This window comes from Equus caballus, chromosome 17, assembly GCF_041296265.1.
Source record: "Equus caballus isolate H_3958 breed thoroughbred chromosome 17, TB-T2T, whole genome shotgun sequence".
Classification (NCBI taxonomy): Eukaryota; Metazoa; Chordata; class Mammalia; order Perissodactyla; family Equidae; genus Equus; species Equus caballus.
This window is the reverse complement of record NC_091700.1, coordinates 41,632,928-41,651,190: the sequence shown is the minus strand read 5'-3', so window position 1 is coordinate 41,651,190 and position 18,263 is coordinate 41,632,928. Positions and strand designations below refer to the sequence as shown.

Genomic DNA, 18,263 nt, shown 5'->3' with positions numbered 1-18,263 from the left:
TAATGCTGTTCTGTCTGCTCACATGAGAGAAAGATGTGCTATCTCCCACAGAATAAATACTTAATTATATCACCTTGCTTAGAATTCAGATGAAAACAAGAGAAGTGACTTTATCTTAGACTTAGTCCCTAGTTTACCTTATTTCTGGCATGGAAAAAGACATTCCTTTGAAAGTCCAGAGTGTCTTTACCCTAGTCTTTTAATTTGGTTGAGAAGAGGTAATGTAAGTGGGGACAGGAAAAAAAGGTGGCAACTAAATTTAAAGAGAGGAATCATTCTGGCTATGAGAAGAAGGGTCAAATTAAGCTGCTAGTTGAGGTAACAGCTGCCTCATCCCTAACTGACAATTCACAATTTAGTCACTAAATTGCTAAAGGGATCATAAGAAATTATGACAATATTTCTGTATAAATCCTCTGCCATGAGGAAGATAAGAGTAGATAATAGGTCTGGGGAGGGGGAATGCTTTTCTGCTCCCCTTTTTTAAAATATAGATTTATGACAAGTCTTTGTGGAGAATTTTTTATGGAATATAGGAAAGGGATCTATTTGACATTTTATCCTCAGATATATTGGCAGTTTTCAAACTATCCAAAGCAAATTGGCAGTTGCTTTTTCACTTTGTATACTACAAGCTCCCAAGCAACTCATATTTGCAAACACAGCTATGGATACACTGTTTGCTTTACAGTGGTTACTTGGGAATCTACGTCTCTGTTTTTTGTTATTTTCCCCTCCCCTCCATTTCTTAATCATATATAACTAGTAATATTAATGGTTATAGGTTGATTTACAAGTTCCTAAGTCTGTAACTGATGGTTTGTAGCCTCTAGTTTGAAGCAAGAGAAGAATGAGTAGTCAGGAACTGGTCACTTTGAACGTGGGAGGGAAGATATTCACAACAAGGTTTTCTACCATAAAGCAGTTTCCTGCCTCTCGGTTGACACGAATGTTAGATGGCAGAGACCAAGAATTCAAGATGGTTGGTGGCCAAATTTTTGTGGACAGAGATGGTGTTTTGTTTAGTTTCATCTTAGATTTTTTGAGAACTCACCAGCTTTTATTACCCACTGACTTTTCAGACTATCTTAGGCTTCAGCGAGAGGCTCTTTTCTATGAACTTGATCCTCTGGTTGATCTCTTAAATCAAGAACACCTGCTACAGCCGAGACCTGCTCTTGTGGAAGTGCATTTCCTAAGCCGGAACACTCAAGCTTTTTTCAGGGTGTTTGGCTCTTGCAGCAAAACAATTGAGATGCTAACTGGGAGGATTACAGTGTTTATAGAGCAACATTCAGCACCGACCTGGAGTAGTAACTCTTTCCCTCATCAGGTGAACTTACTTCCACTGCCTCCACAAAGACCTTCTTACCATGACCTGGTTTTCCAGTGTGGCTCTGACAGCACTACTGATAACCAAACTGGAGTCAGGTATTTTGTACTTTGAAGAATTTCTTTTCTATACCAGTTCCTGATATTTCCCCTCAAAACTGAAAGTTTCTCATGCCTGAAACTTTTCTTGGAAAAAATGATTAATCAAAATAACGTTTTGGGGTAACCAGTAGAGTTGGGTAGAATGACCAGATAATTATTGTCCTAATTAGGATACTTTTCAGAGAGAAAGAAGGTATTGTTATTGTGTGAGACAATAGGAATAAATAAGACTATCCAGGGTAAAGTGGGACTATGGTCATTCAAGTTGTAGGAGGAAAAATCCTATAGATTGTGTTCCATTGCTAATAAGTTTGGCTCAGGAATGAGATGCCTTTTGTCCCCAAGAGATTTTTTCAGTGGCTGGCATATAATAAAAGCTCAATAAGTTTCTCCCGATTTCCTTACACTCTGTATATTTATTCTTTCATTCCTTATGATTTGAGTACTGATTTTTCTTTATCCCACTTTATTTTTAAACACCATTAAGGCATATATATCTCATGGCAAATTTGGTATCCTGTTACCTCTTTGGCACACTTAGACAACTCAAAATATTGGGATAGGCTGTCAGTATGTTAAGGATAGTTGCTCCTGAGTCAGTTATTCACTTTCTCCCCCTGTTGTTGTTGGCTGGACCCTCAGGCTGATTTCCACTCTGCTGTCATGGACACATTTTTCCCCCTTAAAAATGTCTTAATGCTGTCCACCATTTTTATTTTTTTTAACTAACTGTGAAAGCTGGCTTTAATTTTAAGGAAGAAAAAAAAAGTCTGCATATGTTCTTTACTGATAGTATTTAAAATAAAATATACTTTTTTAGGGTAAAGGTCGATGGACATATTTTGAGATATTAACTTCAGCAGTAGCCATCGGGAACAATCAATGTTTGCCTCTCCCATAAAACACCCCTTGATCTTGCTTACTAATAGGAGAACACTGGGTAGTATGTCAATTCTTAACTTTTTACAATTTATAATTTCCTGCCCTTCCAAAGAGGTTGAAATGTCATCTTGGGAAAAGAGAAGCAGTTTAATTAATAGGCTAACTGTGAAGAAAACCTAAGACTCTATCTCAAACTGTTTTTAAGATATGTCTGTGCACAACTTTCTTTTCATTGGTGGGGCACTAACATAAATAGAAGGGAAATGACCAGTTTTCGTTTTTTTTTAATTTGATTGAGATCTTTGGGGATCCCTTTCTAGAAAGTTAGAAACCTAAGGAAAAATGATGTCATTGTTTTTTACAATAAACATGCAAAGTAAAAAGATATCCTGGAACTACTAAATGTTCTTTAAAAACTATGCATTTGGAGAAAATAATTGTAATCTTGAAAAACAAGATTAGAAACTCCAAGTTGAGATATTCTTATGTGTACACAATGCCAAGTGGGTTCCCCTTTGTTGTTAAGTGTTTGTGTTTTAGAAATAGTACAAAATTTCTTTTCATCTTAATGTGAGAATGGCATTATATTTAAACTTCCAAAACAAAATTCCAAACCAGAAGCTATTTTTAAAATTAACTTTTTTTTTGCAGCATGAAATTATATTATCCTATCTTTTCAGTTGTTTGAAGTTCAGAATTTTTCCATCCCATAAATGTTTGTGATTTTTTCCTTTAGTGCCAATTTCAATGTAAAGATAGATAACTTGAATAAAGTGACATTATTGGGATTTCAGGTGAGCGGATGAAAACTCCCATTAAAAGGTTCACCTTACGTATATAACTGCTTACCTAGCAATCATTTTTATTTCTTGCTCACTCTCTGGTCTGAATCTGTCCATTCAGATGTTTTTGAAGGTGGAAAGTAGAGGAGTAAACCTGAATGGTTCCCTAAAATCTGGTGTATCATTCAGCTGTTCAGTATGTTTCTCTAATATGATTTACCCCTCTAAGGCCTTGTTAACCTAGCAGGTTGCTCAGTTACCATCTCTTAAGTTCAGTACTAGAAATACTTGACTTGCATCTTGCAGATGGCCATTCATATGATACCACATTATCAAGCTCAAGTTATGGTCACAGGATTCTAGTGTCTCTTTGGTAGACTTTATTCTATCTGACCTTTCCTTTTTAAACTGGCTCAAAGGGAAAAGTACTGTTGCCTTTTAAGTTTTGATCTTATATTTCTCATTGGTTTTTTTCTCTCCTTGTCTTGTGCCTTGAAATCTTTCATTTCTCAATTTGGCCCTATAGGGAATCAAGTATTTTGGTTCAGTGATTTCTTTGCAAGTGCATTCCACTTTGTTATCACCTACTATATACTATTCCTATCTTAATTTTGTGAGATGTTGTGTAACTTTTTCCCTCTTTGACAAATGTTTCTAGGCTATACAATCAAGATCTAGGGGGCTTGGTTAGGGATTTGGGGGTAGATGGAATAATTTACTAATGTTAAAAATTTGCTGTATCAGAAAAACCATTTTTTGATATGTACTCTGTAGTTTTATAATCTTACATCCTATTATTGTTTTCTTTGCCTAGAATGAGTTTCTAAATGAGAGCTACAATAACTACTCTATTTCAGTCATATTAAAGGGAGGCTAGGGATGTCCCCAAGGCTCTTTATATCCCATAAAACTACAGATAGTTTAGGTTGTTGCCTGGAACTAATTTAAGTTAGCCTTTTCTTCACATCTTATAAACAAATGGTGGGAGGACACAGAGACATAAAATACTTGATGCTAGATAAAGAAGGAGTGATATAGCTATATCTATGTGGACATGTTATGTTGACATTATTATAGCCAACATATAGCCAATCTGAAAAGTTCAAGTATATTTTTCTTGAATTATGTATATTAAGTTCTATTGAGTTTCCCAGGAAATACAGTCTTGGTATTTCAACTCCAGAGGTCTTTTAACCCCACAGTCTTCAACAATGGACGGTTATCGAGTAAAAATTGACAATAAAATCTTCTTGACATTTTATATCCGCAAAATTTCATCTGAAAAAAAATGCATTCAACAGGAATAAATCACAAAAGAAAATCTGTAATGTTAGTGCTGATAATGGATGAATAATGGATGATAATGGATGGGGAAAATCGTAAATGCATAAAATGTTTATTAAAATGATTAATCAATTAAATTGATTAAAATCTATTTAGTAAGTTGGAAATAGTTATATAAAAATTAAGCTAATTTAATTGTTTAATCAAATTGTTTGCTCCAGAAAATAATTTCTCAGTGAAAATTCATCATTGTTGGTTATTATTTCTAAGTGGAGAATTAAAATGACTTTGGAGATCACAGCAAGGTCTCTATTTTCAGTACCCTGAAATTACTGATTTTGGTTTATAAATGAAGTCTCAAAAAAATTTTGATCAAAAATGGTATGATGTCTTTATTGAGGTTGTAAGTCAAATTTATGTGTTTAGTTTTGCTAGTTATTAAAGGGGTGCTTTATAATTAAACACTTTTTGTCTGTTCTAGGTATGTTTCTATAAAACCTGATAACCGAAAATTGGCCAACGGAACTAATGTCCTCGGCTTACTGATTGACACTTTGTTAATGGAAGGCTTTCATCTGGTCAGCACTAGAACAGTATCTGAAGACAAAACTGAATGCTATAGCTTTGAAAGGATAAAAAGGCCTGAAGCTCTCTCCATGAACAAAACACTGAAACCAGAGACTACCATCACGCCAGAGCAATCTCAGAAAAAGAAATGAGGTTCTCTGTTCTCTTTTCGAGAGGGAGTTCTCTTTTAGAAAGGGAAATTGCCATTTTCTTGTTTGGAAATTCCATATTTAGGGCATATATGTTAGTCAAATAAGTACTCAGCCTAACTTTTTGGCTTTGTCTCCTAAGATACCATCTCTGGGCAACCACACAATGCTTAAGCCACACTAATTGCTTGCTGCTCTCTAAACAACACTGTACACTTGGTGCTTTGGCACATGTTCCTTCTACATTCAGTGCCTCTCTCCTTTTCTCTTTTTCATGAACCTTACACAGCTTTCAAGAATGGGCTTTGGAATCAGACTGCTTGATTTCTAATCCCAACTCAGTCACTCACTAGCTATATGACTAGGGCAAGTCATTTAACCTCTCTGTGCTTCAACTTCTTCATCTGTCAAATGGGGCTAATAAATATATCTCCCTTATAGGATATGTGAGGATTAAAGGAGATAATGTCAAGTACTCAATACATTGCCTGGCACATGGAAGGCATTCAGTAACTATTAGTGATGATGATGATATGGAGGAGGAGGAGAGGGAGGGAGGGGTTGGGAGGGGAATGGGGAGGAGGAGGAGATGGTGGTGGCCCACTTTCAATTGCACTTCCTCTGTGAAGCCTTGTTTTCTTCCTTTCCCAGTCATATTAGTCAGACCTTTCCTCTGTATAGACCTCTATGCCTTCATAAAAACAAATTTTTCTCATTTCAATGTGAGCTTGACCCACTCATCAGTTTGAACACTAGTATGTGTAAAGCACTGGGCTAAACACTTGGTGAGAGGAATAATACCTTTGTTACTAATTAGCAGCCACATTTGATGAAAAGCTTTTGAATAACCTCTCCTAATACTTGAAATACACATATACTTTGACTTAGTGATTTTTTTTTGTAGGAATTCCTCTTATATTTGTGTCATTTTAAACATTAGGATAAACATCTAGAAGAGTAATCATTAAGTCAAAGAGCACCAAATATTTTGCACATAGAAGGGTTAAAAACTATTGAGTGGAAGCAGTTGAACATTTTAAAAAGTACAATTAATTCAAAAACATCTGTTAAACATTTGTTGGACACTATACTAAGTTTTCAGGATTAAAAAATGAATAAGATAAAAATCTTTACTCTCAAGGAGCTCACATTCAAGTGAGAAAGTACCTCATCATAAGAGCAAAAGATTAGAAATAAAGTTCATCAATAGGGAATGGGTAAATTATGGTTCATACAATGAAATACTATGCAGTCCTTAAAAAGAATGAGAAAGCAGTTTATAAACTGATAAGGATTGTGAATTATTTATAAGTGAAAAAAAGCAAGGTGTAGAACAATGTATAAAGTAGAAAAAATATATTTCCACTTCATATATATAGTTTCCATTTGTAGAAAAAATATACATACTTATTTTCTTACATATGCATGGAATTTTCAGCAAAGATACACGTCACCTTTGGAGAGGGAACTGAGTGAATGGGGTTTAGGTGTGGGAGAAGACTTACTTTTCACCAGATCATGTAGAAGTATTATCTATTAAAAAAGACAAAAAAAAAAAAAAAAAGGGAAGCAGCAGCTATACCTGAAAGATGTGTGTGTCACCGTTAGAGGGATTGTTAAGGTATAGTATGGCCTATTATCACACACTGACATAAATTTTACTCTACCACCCTTTTTGTGAAAGAAAGCTGTAAAGAAACACCATTCCAGAAATTTCCACTAATTATTTACAGATTCGTGTACTAGGTTGTAGGGAAGAAAGATTTTTAAAAATTTTTCCAACAGTACCTCAAAGGTTATGTAGAATGTAAAAGTGCAAAATGCTTCAAGATTAGTAATGTTAACGTTAGCAACTGAAAATAAGGACCCAAATAAGAAAAAAAGCCCTATGAATAGGCACCATCTTCTCTTTTCTTGCAGAAAAGCCAACTTAGTTGTTTTAGTGTGTCATCTTAGTTTTGGGGATCAAAACACTTTTTGGTCTGGTTCCTTTGCTACCATTATATTCTAGGGCACAATCTCTTTTTTTCTTAAGTTGGCACCTGAGCTAACAACTGTTATCAATCTTCTTTTTTTTTTTTTCTGCTTTTTCTCCCCAAATCCCCCCAGCACAAAGTTGCATATTTTAGTTGCAGGTCCTTCTAGTTGTGGCATGCGGGACGCCGCCTCAGTGTGGCCTGATGTGCAGTGCCATGTCCGCGCCCAGGATCCGAACCGGTGAAACCCTGGGCTGCCAAAGTGGAGCATGAGAACTTAACCACTCTGCCATGGGGCAGGCCCACGCTATTTCTCTTGAGCTAAGTTTTTGGCTTGTATGTGATTTAATTAGTTGGGTATAGTTGGCATGGTTATATATGTAACACTGCTTAATTCTTTTTTTAAAAAAAGGTTTTTTTTAAGATTGGCACCTGAGCTTACATCTGTTGCCAATCTTCTTTCTTCTTCTTCTTCTCCCCAAAGCCCCCTAGTACATAGTTGTAAATGCTAGTTGTAGGTCCTTCTAGTTGTGCTATGTGGGCCACCACCTCAGCATGGCCTGATGAGCGGTGCCATGTCCGTGCCCAGGATTGGAACCATTGAAATCCTGGGCTGCCGAAGCAGAGTGTGCAAATTTAACTACTCAGCCATGGGGTTGGCTACAATGCTGTTTAATTCTGTATAATGCTGTGCTGATAAGATTATTAAAAATTGATAACTGGTTAAAAAAATACTGAAATAAAAAATATTGGAACTACAGCTTGGCAAGGAATAAGACTGGAAATGTTTAAACTGCTAATAAATGTGTTCTTAGTCATTCAGATTTGCAGGAAACTAGTTTGATGAGAAATAAAATGTTATTTTTATTTATTTATTTGTTTATTTATTTATTTATTGGTGAGGAAGATTGTCCCTGAGCTAACATCTGTGCCAGTCTTCCTCTATTTTGTATGTGGGACACTGCCACAGCATGGCTGATGAGCAGTGCATAGGTCCACACCCAGGATCCGAACCCACAAACCCCAGGCCGCTGAAGCAGAGTGCATGAATCCAACCACCATGCCACTGGGCCGGCCCCATAAAATGTTATTTTTTAATTTTTTTTTTTTTTTGAGGAAGATTAGCCCTGAGCTAACATCTGCCAATCCTCCTCTTTTTGCTAAGGAAGACTGGCCTGAGCTAACATCCATGCCCATCTTCCTCTACTTTAAATGTGGGATGCCTACCACAGCATGGCTTGCCAAGCAGTGCCATGTCTGCACCTGGGATCCAAACCGGCAAACCCCAGGCCACCGAAGTGGAACGTGCGCACTTAACCACTGCGCCACTGGGCTGGCCCCTAAAATGTTATTTTTAATGTGCTATTAGAAACATATTACCTGTGGAAACATATAATATACATAACATTCATTCATTCATTCAATAAATATTTATTGACACCTACTGTGTGCCAAATATTATTCTAGACATTGGAGATACTGCAAGGAACAAAACAATATCTTCCCTTCTAGAGCTTACTACAAATACAATTTATAATATTGACAATGGGTTTAACTTAAAATAACTTAAGCCTTTTATTAAACAGTTTCTCATAAGTCATGAGTTCACAATGCAGAGGTTTTTAGAAGGAGATAATTACCACAATTAAAAAATATATTATTCATTAGGGACAGTATACATTCAGAATGGATTGAGTTTCTTATTTTAGTAAATATTTTAGGGATTATCTCATCTGGAGACACACCTGTCAAGATCATCTCAGCCTCTTGTGTTCACTCCAAAATAGAGTAGGATACTGAAACTGGGATGTCAAGACATGCAAAAAATTGAATCCTGTTTTAGAAAGGGAGGCAGGCAACGTAGTTTGAAGAAAACAGGGATAGCTTAGATGCACCACAGGCAAATTAAAAACTCTTGCCTGCTTAGAATGAAAAGACTCTAACATTGGGGCCGGCCCCCCATGGCCGAGTGGTTAAGTTCATGCACTCTGCTTCGGCAGCCCAGGGTTTCACCAGTTTGGATCCCAGGCGCGAGCATGGCACCGCTCATCAGGCCATGCTGAGGCGTTGTCCCACATGCTGCAACTGGAAGGATCCACAACTAAAATACACAACTATGTACTGAGGGGATTTGGGGAGAAAAAGCAGAAAAAAAAAAAGATTCTAACATTTTCATATGGGCACCACTTAAAACTCAACTTCTTGACTGAACTGATTTGTCAATTTTATTTTAAATTATAAGAAAATAATGGCAGAACCTTGTCTTAGCCAATTATGCCAGAAACTTTGTTCTATCAAATCATATACACCTATCAATCCATCTCATATACATGAATCATCACAATGACATTTAAGGTTTGTCCATTTTAACGGTACCATCAATAGTTGGGCCTCTCCTATTCTCCCACTTCTGTTTTGTTTGATTCAGCTTCTTTCCATCACCCACAATTTCATTTCTGATAAGGTACTAAAGATTTCAGCTTATTTTTGAACTTCAATAATTTATAAGTGATTGGAAGTTCTCCCTACAAAGACTTTCTGAAAAGGAGCTCTAGTGTTGAATTTTACTCTTGAATTTAATATACAAGTCATAATTACAAAGAGTTCTTAGATTATGGTAAAGTTGGAAATCAGTTGGGCTGCTTTCAAAATATATCTGAAATCAGGAGCCAAAGTAATATAAAAAGGTCAAGGGAAAGCAGCTTGATAAATATATGGTTTAGGGAATCATAAGCAGTTTCTAATTTGTCTTGTATACTGTTTATATCTGACAAACTTCAGCTTTATAAGTTTTTGTATTCCTTCTCTACATAAATAATAGAAATGGTCACATCACTAGAGACCTTGCTGGGACAATAAGAGACCTGCTAAGAGCACTCTAAATCTCCTATATTCGAGTTATTTTTCCTCTATGCTGGGGAAGTTGACTCTGTAACAGCAAGTTTAACAATGTAGAAGCTACTAAGAGGAAATTTCTTAAAAGAAATTTAGGAAATTTTATTACCTTCCTGGAGCCAAAGAACCCATAGAAGAGAACAACATGACATCAAACTTAGTGTTTTAAATAAAAGTTCAAGAAATAAAGAGATGAGATGAAAATATATTACTGAAAATACTCAGATTTCTGGAACATCAATGACCTAGTAAAAACCGTAATTACCAGCTCTGCCACAGAACTACACCTCAAGAATTATTAGGCCTTCTATTGGACCTCTTAGAGAGGAAAAGTTATGTACAAATTTCACCAAAAAACTCAGCATCTCATAATTATTAAGCTTAGAAAATACTTTAATATTTACCTAAACTATGAGATAGATCCAACCATAGAAATCTTTTAATGGATAAAAAGCTAACACCTTACATGGTGAATGGGAAATGAGTATTAAGCATGGCACAGAATAAAAAAGCAACAACATGCAGCAAAGTAAATAGGACTTGCTCCCCAAACTAAAATGTGCCTAAGACTTCTCTAACCATACAGAACTTTTAGGTAGACAGCATTCTGCACCTTCAGATTTCACACGTCAAATCCAGAAATCATCGTTTTATTTATTTTTATTTATTTTTTTTGAGGAAGATTAGACCTGAGCTAACATCTGCTGCCAATCCTCCTCTTTTTGCTAAGGAAGACTGGCTCTGAGCTAACATCTGTGCCCATTTTCCTCTACTTTATATCTGGGACGGCTGCCACAGCATGGCTTACCAAGCAGTGCCATGTCCGCACCCGGGATCCAAACTGGCAAACCCTGGGCCGCCAAAGCGGAACGTGCGAACTTAACTGCTGTGCCACCGGGCCAGCCCGAAATCATTGTTTTAAAGTGGCTTTTTACTCAATCAGTTGAGTAAAATACACCAAATATCAAGGATTTCTATTTCATGTTACTTTCCCTCATTTCACACTCTGGTAAGAATTTGAATTTCTTTGGTTTCCCAAGTTGGAAGCCACATAGGAGAGGTTTGGCTTACTCTTCTTGTAATTAGAGACCCCAAGAAAGTCTAGCTGTAATGTGCGAGGTTCCATGAGTTTCCTTTAAGATGGGGACTGGGATTGTGCTATATACTGGACTTTATGGTTCCCCACAATGCTGGACATCTGACATCCTCAAGTGAACTGAAAAATTTGGAACACTATAGTCTTAGTGAACAGGAACTTGGAAAAATAAGAATTATAATAGATTCAAAGATGGATGAAGATACTTTATATAAAGAGTCTGAAAAAGTTGATTCAAATTAAAGACTACAGAGAAAAACATAGTATTTTTCTATTAGTTTACTTGAGAAATCACGCACAAAAAGATGAAAATATAGATGTATATAGAAATACTAACTAGTTGAAATTTACACAAAATTATACATTTAGTCAGAGTAAAATAGCTCAGCCAAAATTGAAATATACACAATTTGCTAATAAAAATGCAATGATACAAGAGTGCTTAGTAATTAAAGAAACATTAAGGGAATACAAGTTTAGAATGAATGTTACACTACTATAATTGATATTAAGTCTTAACTTACCTCCATAATGTAGGAGTCATGAAAAGACAGTAGAAGTCAGCAGATCAGGCATGTAAGTCAGATGTAACTAGGATGCAAATACAGAAAAAAATGTTCCTACTTCTGGATAATCTGACTTGAAGTCATATGTTTACTGAACTTGGATTGATCAAATGGTTCAAGGATTGAGGTACATGATCTAAAAGATCCTGGTATGGTCCAGAAGACATATTAGCAAGTTTTTTAAAGGCTATATTGGAAATGCAGATTAACATTTTAAGTTTCCTTAAATATCATTAAAATAGAACATATTAAAATCAAGTAAAGATGTAGAGTAATATAGTATTTATTTCTAATGATGGGTAGCTATTTTTCATGGTAAGTAATAACCTAGGTAAACACAGCAAGATACTTTGACTTTCTAAATAGAAATCCTATAAAACAAAGTTTAGCTCCTAGAAAACCAAAATACTTGCTTTCAATTAATTAAAAATATTTTTTGCTTTGGTCACTTTTTAAACTTCTGGCTATACAATTTAAGCAGTATCGAATTCCTATCTGATTTTTTTGGCTAACACTTTTTTTTGGGAGCAAGCCCGATTTAGGGTGAGATTGAGAAAAAGTTCAGATCTCTTAGAACCTTCATTTCCTCTTAGCTGTGTTTCTCCATCAAAAACAATATTCAAATAAGGAATCTCAATTATCTAAACCTATTTTTGGCCATCTTCCGGAATTTCTTGTTATATCTGCTTTGAAATGCTACAGTTGCACTCATGGAAAACTTGTCTTCCTGGTTTTCAAATTTCTGTTTATTATTACAACTCTTCAGCCAGAATGCCAGGTCTTTGTGCTGTACTGTTTCTTGAAACTGGAGACCAGCAAATTTCCACAATTCAATTACTTGCCTTTCCATTTGAGAAATTAAAGCCATGTCAATTTTATAAAATTTTAACTGACCGAATTATTTGGACTTTAAGTTCTCAATTTCATTCCCTCAATCTAATATTGGGGAATATCTTTGTTTTATTAATAGAAACGAAGGTAAGGTTCAAGAATATTAATACATTTTAGTAACTGATGTTCATAACATATAAATGTAGGGATTTTCTTACAGGCACAAGCTTTGATATGACACTATAAGGGAAAAAGGGAGAGTTTTAATTCAACTTTGGAAATGTTTATTTAAGATTACAAACCTAATCAAATAATTTATTTACATAAATGTATGTGTTTATATATTTCTTTTTAAAAGAAGGGGATCTATTGTCCTTAATAAACAGCTTCAGTTAGCTTTTAACTTGTCTACCTTTATCAGCTTTATGTAGATAACTGACAAATTTACCTTTCCAGCCTGACTTTGACATTGAATCCCAGTTCCGTATATTCAGTGACCTTTAATCAAAGTATTTCAAATGGAATGCCTGGATATCATCTTAAATTCAATATTACAAAAATGGGATTCAACATCTTTCCTTCTCAAACTAGCTTCTCTTAACCGTCCCCTTTCTTTCAGTGATACACCATTGTCTTCCAGTAGAGAAAATGTATTTTTGACATCTGCCTTTATCCAACTTATCATGAAGTTCTACAATTTTTCTTTGAAATATCTTAAAATTATTCTTTTATCTCCATTCTCATTGCCACTCTTCTGTTCAGGTTTTCTTCACTCATAGATTACTACAATGGTACATGCCCAGTTTCCTTGCCACCAGACTTTACGTCTTAGAATTTTTCTACATATAGTATTGCTACATTTAATTTCCAAAAATTCCAATACTTTGTCAACTTCCATTATTTTGTTTCAAGAGGCTATGATGCCTCCCTACTCCTTGCTATATCAAGACTAAAGTCTTCTAATTAGTTTTCCAGGAAAAGGTCCAATAACTTAGTTCTAACCTAGTTATTCAAATTCATCTAACCTTTGCCTCAGGTCTTAAGGCAAAGTCCCAAGTTATTTTTTGGGGAATACTGCATTCTATTTTGGCCTAAATTCTCCCACAAACAGGAAAGTCCACTAGTTCACAACTCAGGGCATCTTAATTTACAAGCACACAGGCCACAAATTACAAAATGAAGACTTTTTTTATTGAGTCAGCGGAGACAACTGTCTAGTGCCCCTGTAATTACCCAAAATTACTTACAGTTTTGTGCTGAGGGGATCATCTCATGTGGCATTTATTGCCCTTTACTATAGAGTGAGCTGTTGTCAGGCACTCTGCTCTGTATAATGTCTGTTTTCTGCTTCCAGTCTCAGTCTTTCCTCCATGTGTTCTAGGTACCCATGGTATAATCAGTTCTCACCTTTTTGGGGGTGGGGGGCGGTGGTGGTGTCAAAATATATGCCTAGAAAACAGGTCATAAAGCATGTTAATATAGAGGGGAAACTGCTTTGCCATAAGAACCATTATTTAATTGCTGGGTGAATTCCTGACTTTTGGCTAAATGTTAAGTATAAAAAATATGTCAACCACTCTCAAAGCCAAATCCAACCCAACAGCAACAACAGCTTTTTCAAAAAATAAATTTATATGTAGGTTCTGGAAATCAGACATAAATGTTCTATAGATTTTATATAAAAGCCCTAAGGGTATACAAAAATCCTAAATCACATTATAAATATGACTTAAGTGTCCTGGCAGAAAACAAATGCTATGTTTATTTGATCCCCAATTTTCTTTGTCTTCTTAGATTTCTGAAAGATTTTTTGGTGTGACTTGGATAGTCTCTTATAAAACTGTCCAAACAAAGTTTACAAGAAAACCTATTTTAATCAATAAGGTGGATCCAGAAGGTAGAGGGATCCAGACTTTAAGAGAGTCACTTTAAAGAACTGCAGCAGACACTGAATACATTTGTTTTTGTGATTATGGTAATGCTGTTTCTTGAAAAGTATTTTTTAATGTAAGGACTTTTCATTCTACTATCATCTGCCATCTCCTCAGAGACACACAAAGGCCAACAGAAAACAGTTAAACTATACTTTGTCGGAAAGCTTTAGATTATCAATTAGATCGCTAATGGCCCTGGAAAAGGGCTATCAAAATTTCACAGGCCTTCCAACTATTTACCCCCACACATGGGTTTCTGGCTTTGATTAAAAATTCTAAAAAAGGACACTTTAAGGGAGCTGGGATTTGAGGCGTGAATGTTAATAGGTAGCATAGAATGGGAGGAGCCCTGATAAGTGAAGTAGTAAAAGGTAGAGAACTCCTAAATTCCCAGGAAAGAGCCTGGGCATTCTGTATTTACCTAGCTGGTATTCAGTTTTCCCAAAATATTTTAATTTATCATAAAGTTATTACTGCTGATTTCAGGAATCAACTGCCATTTATCAAGCACCCACTATGTCAGGCTTGCACAGTATACAATAAAGAATAATAAGATAGACCCTGCCCATAAGGCAGGATATATTAATTTTTCTAAGTCAGGTATAGGAGAACAAAAAAGAGAAATGGTATTACTGGCTGAGGAAGTAAAGTGAACTGGGGAAATTTCATGCAGAGGGTAGAGAGCCTAAGCAGATTTGGACAGTTGAAGATGAGGGAAAGGACATTCTAGGAGCAAATAACTTGAGCTAAGGCTTGGATGCAAATTAGTAAAAGGTTTGGAAAAGGAGTATTTCTATTTGGCTTAACAATAGTACTGTGGTATTAATTCACAATCATTCCCATAGTGGTAAAGTTAATCTTACCTAGGGCAAAAAGTATCTTTGATAGTGGGATTTTGACTTTGCAACCCTTTCCTCTCAAGATTTCTCACTTGATTTGCTGAATTAAAAGTCAAACACCCTAATGTTTAGAGTAAACTTGTCTAATTTAAGCCTAGATTTCTTTCCATATTTCTTACAAATTGTTTTTTTTCTTCAAATCATCACACTTTAGCTCTTGAAAGGATGCCGACAATTCGAATACTCTTGTATTCTTCAATTAGAAATTAGGGCACCTTATGCAAAGGAAGGAAAACAATCTCAAACATGGTTACGCTCATTTCCCTACCTATTCCCCAGTACTAACCTCTGCTTTAGTGTATATACTTTACTCCTTCCTACTTGATCATGCCTTGGTTCATGTTCACTTGAGAGTATCCAATTCCTTCATTTCACTTAATTAATCTTATCCATTCTTTAAGCCCAGCTCATCCTCCACCTCCTTTAAGAAGTCTTCTCTGATGAGTCTAAGTCCACATTTCCTTTGAGCTTCTATTGCACTTCAAGTCAGCAAGGTAGACTTTATACTCCACTATTCTGTAGTTGTTTCTTGTATATTAATATAGTATTTCCATCTAGGCTAAAAATTCTTAGCTGACAGGGACCATCATTGTTAGACTATAGTGCAGTACTGGGCATAGAATAGGCCCTTAATAATAAAAGATTGGGGCTGGCCCTATGGCTGAGTGGTTGTATGCTCCACTTCAGCTGCCCAGGGTTTTGCTGGTTCGGATCCTGGGTGCAGACTTAGCACCGCTCATCAGGCCATGCTGAAGAGGCGTCCCACAGAGCACAACCAGAGGCACTCACAACTAGAATATACAACTATGTACTGGGGGGCTTTGGGGAGAAGCAGCAGAAGAAAAAAAAAGAAGACTGGCAACAGATGTTAGTTCAGGTGCCAATCTTTAAAAAGAAAAAAAAAAGATTATCTCACTTGAAAAACGCAAACATAAAACTTTTAAGGCATTTTAAAGTATATTTTGATAACTATTTTTGATGAAATGTAATTATATTCACTCTCATTTACAGAATTTAAAAGCTCAAATTATCACCACCTCAGATTTTCACACTATTCACAAATAGATTTGCATATGAATAAAACTGTCCTACTCTACCATATGTACATAACATAACCATGATCAAAACCAGGAGCCATTCTTGATAATCCAGTCCCTTCTGATCCAATTTCTGGCACTAGGAGAGATTTTCAAGTACATGGCCTTGCTTACAAACAACACATTATAACGGAAAGTTTTGCAATTCGAATCCTTTAGAGTGTGTATTTTTCAAGTGTGTTGTCAAATCATGAATACAATATAATTTTGTTCAGTTTGAAATAAAGTGAAATTTTGCTTAAAGGAAACTGGAATTCTTCAAATTGCTAACCTGAATTAGTCTCGTGCAGTCTACTTCCAGAAAAAAGAAGTCAATCTTAGGAAAAATAGTACTCAAGACACCCTCTGGATTATATGGCTTAAAACACACTGAACACAATTCTTAAAACTTCTATACATATTATTACATAGTACTTTATTGCATAATCCTTCATGACTTGATGAGATCCTTACTCATAAAACTTAATATTCAGCGTACTCTAAGACAAGAAAAATAGTGAAATATAATTTTTAATGTTTTAGAAAATATTCAAAGAAGGTTTGAGATTATTGTAAACTTTAGTTCACTAAATCATCTAGTACACTATATTGTCCCATTAATTCAATTAAGTGCTTTATCTGATAAAACTTTAAAAATTTATTTCTCAGTATTTTTCATTTATAGTGAGTGCCTTTCCTTCTCCAAGTTCCAGTGGGGGTTGTTTTTCTTTTTGTTGACTGTGTCTCATACAGTCAAGGTGCAGGTCTGACAAAGGGTAGGAGAAACAAATCTAAATTTTTTTCTATAATGGCAAAGGTAAACATATAATTTCCAGAATTCTAAGGTGATATTGAGGTTTCCACATAAATCTACAAGATTATTTAACTTTTTTCCTTTGCTCCTATGAGTAAATATTTCAGTGTACAGCATTATTCACAAAAGGGATGTATTCGAGGCTGACTCTGTTTTAGGATTATAAAAATTGGGGACAAGACAGAGCCAAGTTCAACCTCTTACCTATAAAACTGAAGCTTGGAGAGAGACAGCAACCTGCTTAAGTTCACACAACTAAGTAGTAGCAGAGCTAATTTTTAAGTATTTGAATATGACCACACTTAACCTCTCTGGGATAGGAGCAGTTTAAGTTTCTTCTTACATTGTCATTCCTCTGGCAAAGTAACCAAGCTACCTAAACACTTCTCTAGCATAATATTCACAAATATGAATTTTATTATATTGCATTATAACCTTTTGTTCTGCTTCATTTCACGGTCTTCTAAACCAGAGAGAAACTTCAGCTTCTCTTACATGTTCAATTGTTATCTTAAGATGCATCTTGATGACATCAAAGAGACTAGTATCAGAGGCAAGTGTCTCCGAACAAAGTGACTTGTTGGCTGAATGAATAGCTGTACACACATTACTGAATGAGAATGAAGTGATGGAGGTTTCATTGTCTGAGAGTTTTAAATTGTCCTCAATTTTAAAATTGAGGACAGGGGCCAGCCCCGTGGCTGAGTTCGCATGCCCTGCTTCAGTGGCCCAGGGTTTCACCAGCTCGGATCCCGGGCGTGGACATGGCACCACTCATCAAGTCATGCTGAGGCGGCATCCCACATAGCACAGCCATAAGGACCTACAACTGGAATATACAACTATGTACTGGGGGGCTTTGGGGAGAAGATGAAAAAAAGATTGGCAACAGATGTGAGCTCAGGTGCCAATCTTTAAAAAAAAAAAAGACAACAATAAAAAATAACTTACAGATTCTCATGTCTAGAATCATCAAATTAATCTAGTGGACATTTTCAATTCTAATTTATATTACTTACTTGATTTTCCATATTATCCTTAATTCTTATATGAATTCTTGAATGAATCTTAATTCCTT

The 18,263-nt window shown here is 35.6% G+C and overlaps 1 protein-coding gene and 1 long non-coding RNA gene across 7 annotated transcripts in view; one reads left to right on the top strand and one right to left on the bottom strand.

The window, feature by feature from the left end:
• LOC138918395 (uncharacterized) overlaps window positions 1-18,263 on the bottom strand; it is a 113,636-nt gene that overhangs the window by 12,824 nt on the left and 82,549 nt on the right. For 4 of the 6 annotated variants that reach the window (XR_011427749.1, XR_011427747.1, XR_011427748.1 and 1 more), the window contains 3 exons: window positions 13,710-13,911; window positions 11,590-11,656; window positions 2,144-4,376 (listed from right to left, as the gene is read on the bottom strand). This is a non-coding gene — a long non-coding RNA (uncharacterized lncRNA). Of the gene's footprint in view, window positions 1-2,143; window positions 4,377-11,589; window positions 11,657-13,709; window positions 13,912-18,263 lie in introns of those variants that run through there. The other 2 variants (XR_011427751.1, XR_011427752.1) reach the window with 2 other exon arrangements.
• Window positions 851-7,945, top strand: KCNRG (potassium channel regulator). The gene is made up of 2 exons (XM_001488550.7): window positions 851-1,431; window positions 4,864-7,945. The coding sequence occupies exons 1-2, from the start codon at window positions 851-853 to the stop codon at window positions 5,099-5,101; spliced, it is 819 nt and encodes a 272-aa protein (XP_001488600.1). The 3' UTR covers window positions 5,102-7,945.

What these genes read in the sequence shown, in the direction of transcription:
- KCNRG (XM_001488550.7), top strand. Translation starts at nt 851, where the DNA reads ATGAGTAGTCAGGAACTGGTCACTTTGAACGTGGGAGGGAAGATATTC. An exon ending in GATAACCAAACTGGAGTCAG is followed by an intron (nt 1,432 to 4,863) that starts GTATTTTGTACT and finishes TGTCTGTTCTAG; the next exon opens with GTATGTTTCTATAAAACCTG.